Source organism: Macadamia integrifolia, chromosome 13 (genome assembly GCF_013358625.1).
Source record: "Macadamia integrifolia cultivar HAES 741 chromosome 13, SCU_Mint_v3, whole genome shotgun sequence".
Taxonomy (NCBI): domain Eukaryota; kingdom Viridiplantae; phylum Streptophyta; class Magnoliopsida; order Proteales; family Proteaceae; genus Macadamia; species Macadamia integrifolia.
In genome coordinates this window covers 11593070-11604272 of record NC_056569.1, presented here as the reverse complement: position 1 = coordinate 11604272, position 11203 = coordinate 11593070, and the positions used below count along the sequence as shown (strand labels likewise).

Sequence of the window (11203 nt, the reverse complement as noted above, 5' to 3'; positions counted from 1 at the left end):
TTTTTTTTTTGTAATAGAAATAAGATGCTCCATGATAGTGATCATAGCCCCACGACAAGCCACAATATTGCCCTGTGTTTCTTCTTGCTTGGTTTATTCAATCCAAAAAAAATATGAAAAACCTATGTTCAAAATATATATATATATATATATATATATAGAGAGAGAGAGAGAGAGAGAGAGAGAGAGAACTGACATAAAAATGGTGGATGCTCAGACTGTTGCTTGGGAGAACTCAGCTGTAAGTGTGCTCCCTGTCACCTCCGTGGCTAGGTTTCTATTTATATCTCTCTTGTCTTAAAAAGGAATACTCACAACCAAGAATTCAAACTTAACCTGGAAAAATATTCTTGCAACTTTAGTTCATCCTCTCTCCCTCTAGCAAGGATTTAAGGGACTTATGATACCGATCCTGAATGAATCGAATAGGTGGGTATCGGTTGATTTTGTCCCTTTTTTTTTATAAAAATATTAATTTTTTATTATTTTACCCTTGAACTGATCTGAATAATCGATCTAAATCAGTCAGGAATAGACGATCGACCTTAACCAAAACCAATCCAATACGACCGAGACCCAGATTGATACTTGAAACCATGCCCTCTAAAGGGGGGAAAAGAAGGAGCAACGATCCCAAGACTCTGTTATGCCTATGGCATTGTATCGTAGAGAGGGGAGGGTGGAGCCCATGTTTTTTTTTTTTTTTTTTTGGGAAGACATGGCTGTCTTCTTTAATTAGGAGGAATGGGAAGAGATAGAATATGAACAAAAACAGCAGTACAAGGCAAGCAGAGCCCCTGTTTCTCAACCTCTCTTTTGGATTTGTAACATTCCATTCAGCAAGAGGGATTGAAACATAAATTCACAGCAATTTTTTGAGGAGAAAATGAAGTTAAAAAAGAGAAACTGTTCGAGGAGGAACATCTAGTTTCTGAAAGTGAACTTATCAAGAGAGAGAGAGAGAGATACACTTACTGGGAGAATAGTCTCACATTGATTAAGTTCAATTCTTGATGTACTTGAGGAACTATCTCTATCTAATGCTTTTAAGGTTTTAGATTGGACCTTTCAATATGGTATCAAAGTAGGTATCTCCAATCGTGTTGTAGGTATCTCCAAGCATGCCTATATTCACTTGTGCACATGAGGATAAGGGTGTCAAATCGAATCTGAAACCAAAAACCAAAACTAATTCCGGACTGAGTAATCGAACTAGACTGAACCAAATAAAATATGATTACAATCTATAACTAGGGAATAGAATCGAGGTGGGACTTCTTACTTTCCGGTTCTAACATTCGAACTGATGGTTAGAATCAAAGTCGAACCGAATTTGAATACCAATATATTATGGTATATTAATATAATATAATACTAATGTATTATAGTATATTAATACACTAAATACTAATTTATCACTAATATTAGTTTTAGATTTTATAATACTACTATACTAGTATATTATAGTAGATATATACTAGTAATCAAAACCGAACCAAGAACCGATTTTGAGAATCATATAGGAAGCAAAACTATACTGGAATTGTACCAGAACCGGATAGGTTTGGTATGAGTTCCAATTTTCAGAACCAAGGTGAGACTTAGTTCGATTCCAGATCACATCAATACTCCCTGGAATAAAAAATGAAGCTGAACAAAAAACCTAATTCCAGACCAATTTACACCTTACATGAGGGGAGTGTTGGAAAAATAGTCCCACATCAATTAGCCCTTAGGGTTGTCAATCGGTCGGTTGGATTGGCTTTGATTCAATTTCACCGGTTTCAATGTGAGAGTGAATTGAGTCCAAAACATGATCCAATAAGTTAGTATTGGTTTTGATTTCTTATCGGTTTATTATGGGTCATGTTATGGTTTAACATGTAAATATATTAAAAAGTATGAAAGAAAAAATATATATGTTTTTACGAATAGGCTGGTATCAATTTCTTAACGGATTATATTGGTTTGGTGTTGGTTTTGATCCAATTTTTTAGTACATTATGGTTTCTTAAAGGTTTCATTGCGATCTAGTTTGATTTTAATGTCACAAAACCCTAGCCCGAAACATGATTCAATAAGCTCATATCAACTTTGATCAGTTCAACTCGTTTTTGAGCCACTTTTATATATTGGGTAGATTGGAACTTTTGAAAGATGCTTCATGGCTAGGGATTTTAGTAATGAAAACTTGATTTTATGTGATCAAGTAATTTTCCCAACAAAACTCTATCCAAAAACAGAAGAAAAGGATAGGAACAAAGAAAAAAGAAAAGATAAAAAATCACATTCTTAGGAGGGGAAAAGTGAAGGAAAAGCAAAAGAAAACCCAGATTCTAGTTCTACAAGTTCTACAACAAAGAGGCAAAAAGTAGGGAATGGTCACAAGAAGTAAGGCGGGCATTTCTTTTGAATTAAGGGACCATTAAGACCCACGTCCTCCATAACATCCTAACTGTCTCCCTAACTGCTACCTTCTCATCATTCAATTCAGCTCTTCCATCCCATCCTCCTCCTCCTCCTCTTCCTCTTCCTGCAACCCACATAGAAGAAGAAAGAAAGAAAGAATTATACTTCTTTGATCACCAAAAGATGAAGTGGGGAAGAAAGAAATCCATCAACAACCACAACTCTTCATCCTCTCACCCCTCCTTGCTCTCTCAAGTCTTCCCCATCTCTTGGATTTCAAAATTCAAGCAAATGGGCATCAAATCTGAACCCAAACATTCTAAAACCAAGTTTAAAACTAGACCGATGTCACCTTCCCTGAATTCTACGCCGCGGCGACACCCAAAGGACTTATCCTTCACACCGGAGTTCCTTGGTAGAAGAATTAGCCAGAGGAGAAGTAGAGCTTTAACTGAGATGGATGGAGATGATGACTTTTGGAGACTTTCTTTTGGTGGAGAAAGCACTGATGGTAGGAAATCCAGAGCTCCTTTGCGTTCTGTTTGGTATGATTCTGAGGATGATGAGCTTGAATTGCCACCAAGGTCTAGTTGTCGTAGTTGCAGGTCGGTTGCAATGACAGCAAGAACTGAAGAATCATTCAATTTTACTGATATGGTCTCTGATATTAGAAAGACCAGAGGTTCTCCAGCAAATGCAAAATGTGAAGGTCAGGAATTCGAAACAACTTCGAAGAGAATTACGAAGGATTCGAAAGTGACAAACAGAAAATCTAGGAAGTCAAGTGGAAGAACTGCAGAGAAAGACCAATTTTTATCGCAAATAGAATCAGGGGAAGAGAATTACAATTCAAGGCAATCTCTTTATGTTTCTTCTCATGCGAGGAAGAGCAATCAGGGGAGAATTACTTCGAATTCGGAAACAACCCATCAAGTAGGATCAGATTCAGAGCAGAAGAAAGCAAAAGACTTGAAGATTGAATTCTTGTCCAGATATGAGAAACCCAGAAATTCTGGAGAATTACAAAGAAGAACAAAACAGAGTAGCAAAGTTAGAGTTTCTTCTCCAAGAACTCCTTCCAAGAGTGAGGTTTGCAAAATAAAGGCTCTTGAAGACATGAAGAAGTCCAAGATGAAGAAGATGAAGATGAAAGAGAGAGCAGTAGAGGAAACAACAACAACAGCTTTGAAGAGCTTTGCAGTAGTGAAATGTTCGTTCGACCCAGAGAAGGATTTCAGAGATTCAATGGTGGAGATGATATCTGAGAATCAGATTAGAGGACTTGAAGAGTTTGAAGAGCTTTTGGCTTGTTATCTGACTTTGAATTCAGATGAATACCATGATCTCATTATCAAGGTCTTCAAGCAGGTATGGTTTGATTTGAAGAGGCTTTCTTCAAGTCCTGATTTACAGAAAGATCATCCTCCTAATGATCAGTAAAACTGTATTTTTTTAATTTTTAATTTTTTCCCAAAAAAACTAGAGAAAAATAAAATCTGTAACTCTGCAATAACTGGTTAATGAACTTAAAATGCTTTTCTAGATAAGATTCCATTACTTCTTCTTCTTCTTTTTGGGTTACTTGAATTCCAAAAAATTTTATTAGTATTGTTGATATTGATAAAAACTCAGGTAGCCTGGGAATAGTTTATGTTTGGTTAAAAGTTTAAGCTAATGATTAGATAAAGAGTCCTTTTTGAAGTTTGAACAACCATGACCACAAGGAACTTTGAAATGCTTGAGTGTTGCTTCTAACTTTAGCTTTCACTTAACTAGTAAAACATTGGACCAAGCTAAATGATGCAAAAAGAGATTTAAGAGGACATTACTTTATTTAAAATGTGAGTGAATTCTTCATAGATGATGGATTGTTGGGATTGTAAATCATCTGAACAGTGGCTAGGATAGGATACCTTCATAAACATTCTCAAGTGAAGAGGAGACTTAAAAGAGGAATGTAAGTTTAATGAAGTTTAAGTATAAGAAGATGCATTTTTATTTTTTTTTATCGACAGGTTTTCAGTCCTTCAGCCTGATTATTCCCAGGTCCATACTAACCCCACAACCGCATGAACCAAGTCATACTGGGGTTGAATGAAAACCATTCAACTTTCACTGAAAGCAGTGAAATGCACTAAACACCCCCCATGTGAGTGGTCTCAAGGAGGTAAGAGGAGTCGAATTCATAATCACACACTTCTTGAGGTGAAGGTCCCTTGCCAACTCGGCTACCCCCTTGAGCACTAAACCGCTTGTTTTGTATCTCCTGTCCATAGTGGTTTTTGTAGAAACGGGGACCCATGCACAATGTAGAAAACATAACGAAACAAAAGAAAAAGCAATCAAACAACCACGACACTAGGAAATGGGTGCGGAAATCTCTATTAAGATTTAATAGAAGGTTCTGTAAGGCATAGCCTACTCTCCTCATATGGATTTTTTTTTTTTCATTATATTAAGGAGAGAAGAAAAATGAATAAAAAAGGGTAAGGATGGCTGCCAAGTCATGTGGCCCTACACCCAGACACAAAGAGAGTGAAATGATCACTTTGCCCCGTGGGCACACTCCTATTGTATGCCTATGTGTGCTCCCATTAGCCCCCACACTAGTGCAGGGGCACGTGACTTGGCATCCTTTAGTTTTTTTCAAAGAAAAATCAGTGTGAGGTTGTATAGGCTACCCCATTTACTCAGAGAACGCCAACTCTCCCTTTGATTAATGAAAAAGATCCTTCATCATAGAGATTTCTTTCCATGCCTTCTCACATAATGAGCTGTGAACCCACGCTATAAGTCCCCTGTTGAACAAAACCATTTCCCACACCATGATTGATATCACTTGGGAGATTTCCCGAGAGATTAATTATGATACTCACATAACAAAAAGTCATCATAGGGTAAAACAGAAGGTATTAAGTAAGCTTTAAAGGTAAGATAAAATAAATAAATAAATAAAATAAAAAAGCCAATACCTAGCCCAGGCCCACTTTACTCAAAGATGCCCAAAGAATGTCAACCAATAGCCCACAAAGCTCATTTGCTATCATGCAACAGTTTTGTTTCGGCCCACATTTTTTCTTAATTTAGAGGTCTAAACCAATCTGACTTGTCCATGTGTATAAGGGACATATCCATTTGATTTCCTATGTAGACTGACCCAGAGACATATATTCTACACTATTATGCTGTGCTATAATAGTTGTATATATAAATTGTTAAAGGGAATGATGATTGATTGAGAATTGAGAACTGAGAATTGAGAATTTAGAATTGAGAATGAGGAATTATAATAAAAGGTATAGCCCAGAATATTCATTTGTGGAACCCTCTGGTCGGCTGCCTAAAAGGACCCGGCCACATGGCAACCTAGACTCCCTTTTGGGCACTGCTCTGTTAAGGAAAATGGCAAGCTCGGTTGTAATCCTAAAGGGGTGGACACGCATCTTGGGTGTACCTACCTTAACACCATACCGCCACAATACCTGCCCATAATCTCTCTCTCTCTCTCTCTCTCTCGGTGGTTGATTGGGTTGGTGGGAAAAGGGATGGGCGGATCATGTGGATATCTTTTTAGTAACAGTGGACTGAAAATGAGGTGTTAAAAATTGGTGATAGAGAGATACCATAAAGTGAAAACTTTGGTTATCTAGATTCAAATTATAAACAAAAGAAGGGTAGATCGCTACCTAGTTGGATCCTCTGTGAAAAAACGCTCGTCCCTCTGGTTGGATACTTGTGCAGTACTTTACTCAAGGTTTGAGAACTTAGTATTAGGAACAAGATCGGTCAAGATTGATACCGATCCAATAACAATCCGGATCATCTTGGATCGGACAGAAATATCCCTGGTTTTATGACTAAAGCCATTTTTTTACCATTTTATCCCTTATCCATACCGATCCTATCTAGCCGATTCGATCCGATTCCTCAAACCATGCTCCCATTGGCCCAGTGGCCACGAGACCTGAAAGTGTACTTTCTCCATTAAAAAAATAAATAAATAGAAGATTATGTTGCACAAAGAATTGGAATTTGGGAGTAGTGTCACATAGGCCTTTGAATGATCCAATACGGAGGAATGATTTGATTAAAATTGAAAGGAGTTAATACAACGAAGATAGGGCTAAAACGATGACATACATAACTCAGAATTAGTAAGAATTGTGACTTTAAAACATAGTTTAGGTGGGTTGAGTTGAATCATATTGAAATCAACAGAATCGGCCGATTTGACTCAGATTCAACCCAATGACACATGTCAAATGCTGAATCCTGAATTTGGAAAAGAAACAACTTCTGTATATAGCACGCGCTACTTGCCAAATGCCCAAGGCATTAGAATGTACCTCCAGTAGTCTGATTGAAGTAAAGAATTGGAATTTGGGAGTAGTGTCACATAGGCCTTTGAATGATCCAATACGGAGGAATGATTTGATTAAAATTGAAAGGAGTTAATACAACGAAGATAGGGCTAAAACGATGACATACATAACTCAGAATTAGTAAGAATTGTGACTTTAAAACATAGTTTAGGTGGGTTGAGTTGAATCATATTGAAATCAACAGAATCGGCCGATTTGACTCAGATTCAACCCAATGACACATGTCAAATGCTGAATCCTGAATTTGGAAAAGAAACAACTTCTGTATATAGCACGCGCTACTTGCCAAATGCCCAAGGCATTAGAATGTACCTCCAGTAGTCTGATTGAAGTTTGGTCCTCTCTCTCTTCAACTCTAATGAAAATCAAGGGCAGTGGGGTTTTAGTTTTATGCCTTCCAAAATGTCCGAAGATTGTCTGGTTTAATTTCAATATTTCTAGACATAATTTCACCACTTGAAGTGCTTTAACCGTATGTCTCCCCACTCGAGTTCTTCCATAAGAGAAATTTATCGATCACTAATTGTTGTTGGGAAAAGTTTTCTTTGATCGTGCGGTGAGGTTCACCGCCCCATCCTAAGGTTCACAAACCCCTCTAGGGTTTTAAAATCTCTCAAAAATGCCCCTTGACACTCTTGAACTCCCCATGGTGGGTGTAGGAAAACTCAGACCATTTTTGTTTATGCTAAGAACTCTCTAAAAACATAGACCACTCCACCAGGGGGGGGGGGGGAGAGGAAAGAGTTGAGTTGATCATGCTCGATGACCGAGAAGCAAAACAAAATCAGATTTGGCCGAAAAAGACGCAATGCTATGGATACCATGACTGACCACCATCGAGAAAGAAGAATCTTTCTAAATCATCTCGGGTCAGCGGGGCCTTCAAGCATCCGAAATACTCCGGGGTTGTAAATAAAAAAGGGCTTTTAATAGAAAATAATGACTCCTCCAGAAAATGAAGTTATTCAAGTTCTTTCCCCAAAAGAAGCCACCTCTTTTTTTTCTTGTTCATTCTTTAGATATATTTGACTAGTAAGTGTTGACCTCGTCAAAGAAAAATCATTCCCTTTCAAAGAGAATGTAGATGGATTTTTAACAAATTTAGTGGTGAGTCAATGATAATATTGAGAAACTTGCCTTCAATGTTGTGATTTATTATGTTTGATGAGAAATAAATAAAAGAAAATGAACCTCCTTGTCATGCACTGTAGAATAAAACCGGGAAGCCAACACTTTTGATATCAGTAAGAGCACTTTAAGAAATAGGTATCTAGACACATGTTGGGACCTTCCACTTATTTTTAACCTCAGCTTTGTGATGTATCATCAATTATGGTTGTTTCTTCCCTCCCTTATTTTTATGTATCCTATATGGTTGTTTCGTCACATTGGCTTTTGATGTATCATCTTTGATTATTTGTTTTGATCTACTCTCAAGGCCCTCCCTTAGGCTTGCCTATTGTTGGCTTCTAATGTTTTACTTTTCTTTTGCTCTTTTGCTTTAATATGTTTTAAATTCACCAAAAAAAGCCTCCAATGGCTTATCAGGTGCATATTTTACATCAACCATAATCTAAACGTCAACCTTTTTTTAGTTAATAAAAAATGAGTGCTTCATGGTAGTAATCATAGCCCTAGTTCGAAGCCCCCATGCGGCAAACAGCACTTCCATAAGACCAATGAACAATAGTGGAACGTGCCAACTAGAACCACAACCAGCCAACCCGAACAATGCTGGAGCAAGGGCTTCCTTCCGCTAGACTACCAACCCCGTTGGCAACATTAACTAATTTTCTCAAGAATTAGGCGACTAAATGATATATACATATGAAATTTTTCCTGATGAAACGTGCATGCCAAGATACGTTCTATATCTTCTTCACTTTTATTTCTCAGAAGAAGGGTTCTAAGTACTGGTATCGAGTAAAATCATAATAAAAACCTATTTTTATGAAAAATAAATATAAAATTTACTGGATCTTTCAAAAAATCCGAACCATATCATTTTCCTATTCTCCTTTCCGACTTTCCATTTATGAGGTCCCCTTTTATTTTAGGGCTTCCTGCATCTCATCCCTTTGTGAGATTCTTTTGATCGTTATCAGCCAATACGTAAGAACTAAACCCCTGCTTAGAAGACATACATCCACCTGCTAATCTATCCTAGAGCGTCAACTTACTCCTTCGGGAACACACACCTGCATGACTGAAGTCGATCCTCAAATCTCCGAACACTAGTCTCCAACAGGCTGATGCTACTACCACACTTGCTAAAGAAACTGTTGGTGTAGAATCTGGGTATCGCAATGGAGCTCTATGGACCAACCGCTGTCTCTCTCTCTCTCTCCAAAAGCATTAAAGGTCATAAGCTTCAATAACCACATGACAAGCACCAACTGGCCCATCACTTAACCATGGTTCATTTGGTTTGTTGTGACAAGACAAGAATTTGGCCCCTCCAAAGATCAGGTATCAGATACCAACTTTTTCTTCATCAACGTCCAAGGGCGGTGTATCAACAATCAAGCTGGCCTAGTACTTAATGTTATAGAATTATTATTATTATAAGATCACTAGCTTTTGCTTAACCACATGAACTGTTGCTCAAAAGGGCAATAGTGCCAGTGATGTCATCCTCCATTTGCCATCTACTTCCTTTTCTCCTTATTCTAATATGACTTAAATTAGGTCTCTAATGCAAAGTTTTCTTTTATTATCTTAAGTCTTAATTAAAGGCTTATAATGCTAGCTTACTGGACTAGGGTCCACCACCCCCCCCCCTTCACCTCATCTATGTAGTATGGGACCTCCCCCTCTGGGGCCTACTTAAGAGGGCCATAGTTTGAACAACCGTCTTAAGCAAATCTTTGATTCATTGTTGACCTCCTGTTTTAATGCTTTCATACACGAATAAAGCTTTAGCTTTTCATCCAACGGTTGAGATTGTTTGCATAGTATGATAAATTGATCAGAATCGTTCAATAAAAGGTATTTAGCTTAAGACTATTCCAGAATTTTATGAGTTGTCCCTTAAAGAAAAAGAAGACCTCTTAATTTTTGTTAACAATAATGTAAGCTTTGCAATAAGTTGAAAGCACTACTTTTTAGAGAAGTATTTAGTAAGCTAACAATTGTTGTTCAAGTGTGAAAAGTTAGTCTATTCCAATTATTGTGTTAAGTAATAAAGTAAAAATAGATTTTGTTTAATGTGATTTTTTTAACGTAAAGCCATGGCCCACCCAACTAATCCAATCTCCAAAAGCCCTATATAACTCTTCTAGTTCCTCCTTAAGCCCTTCCCTTCGAACCTTTGTTTAACTTTCCCTATCTTCTTGGCTTGCATCCTTATCCTTACTCTTCCCCTTTCTCCTTTCCCCTTCCCTTTCCCTTTCCCTTTCTTCTTGGTTTGCTTCTTATCATCTGGTTCATGGGTTTTCCTTGTGTTGGCAGAATTGAAGCTCCGAAGCTTCTCAAATCCCTTATAAATCTACTGACCCATATCAGAATCATTCTTATGTTTGCAATCTTTCATCTCAGGATACTTGATCTGCCTGATCAATTATATTCCTGGGAAGATCACATCGATCATGCCTTGGCAGAGGATCATCTCCCAGCTTCATCACAATTCTCTGGAACAAAGAACAAGAGTCGTAGTATACTGGAATCAATCAAGAGAAGTCTTCCAGTAACAGAATTCGGCAGTTTCATAGAGAGATTATCAGGATCATGGGAAGATGATAAATCAGTCTGTGCTGTGTGCTTGAGTTGTATGGAGAGAAGCCATGAGATCAGGGAACTACCCAATTGCTCTCATATGTTTCATAGGGAGTGTCTAGATAGGTGGGTGGATCAGGGACAGGTGACATGTCCCTTGTGTCGGTCTAAGTTATTACCAACACAGGTAGAGCAGGTAAGGGATGGAAGAAATTCATGGTTGGTAGAAAGAATAGCCTACTTGTTTGGGGAAGATTTGTTGATGGCTATGGATTAGTGTTTCAGATCTTAAAACACAAGTATTGTTATATGGAATACACTTTTTGTTGTTTTGAATTCTTTCATCAATAAAAAGTTGAGACTGTTTTTTAGTTTTATCTTTCTTGTTGCGATTTTTCACATATAATTTTATTTTATTTTACTTTCTTAATACCAAATTTTCCATTTAAGTGATTCTTTGACAAGTACTACCTCACAGTGACTAGCTCTATTTGAGGAACCTAGGCAGAAACTCTGTTGAACCCTATCTATGTGCAAGCTTTACCCATCAAACTATCACATGACCTGTAGGAGTTTGTAGAGCTTCTAAGTTAAAACAGATATTTTGAAACGTCTGGTTTATATTCAGCCATGGCAGAGCACCGAAAAGTATTCCTGGACAAGCAATTCTTGGGATTCTACTCTTCATTCCTAAACTG

General features: G+C 37.5%; 2 protein-coding genes across 2 annotated transcripts; both read left to right on the top strand.

The window, feature by feature from the left end:
* Nucleotides 1-2378: 2378 nt before the first annotated feature.
* LOC122060142 (transcription repressor OFP5) lies at nt 2379-4416 on the top strand. Its single transcript, XM_042623324.1, has one exon. It carries the CDS (start codon nt 2593-2595, stop codon nt 3847-3849), a length of 1257 nt encoding a protein of 418 aa, XP_042479258.1. The 5' UTR covers nt 2379-2592; the 3' UTR covers nt 3850-4416.
* Nucleotides 4417-10068: 5652 nt separating this feature from the next.
* LOC122060008 (brassinosteroid-responsive RING protein 1-like) lies at nt 10069-10882 on the top strand. The gene has a single exon (XM_042623129.1). The coding sequence runs from the start codon at nt 10219-10221 to the stop codon at nt 10780-10782; it is 564 nt and encodes a 187-aa protein (XP_042479063.1). The 5' UTR covers nt 10069-10218; the 3' UTR covers nt 10783-10882.
* Nucleotides 10883-11203: the final 321 nt, after the last annotated feature.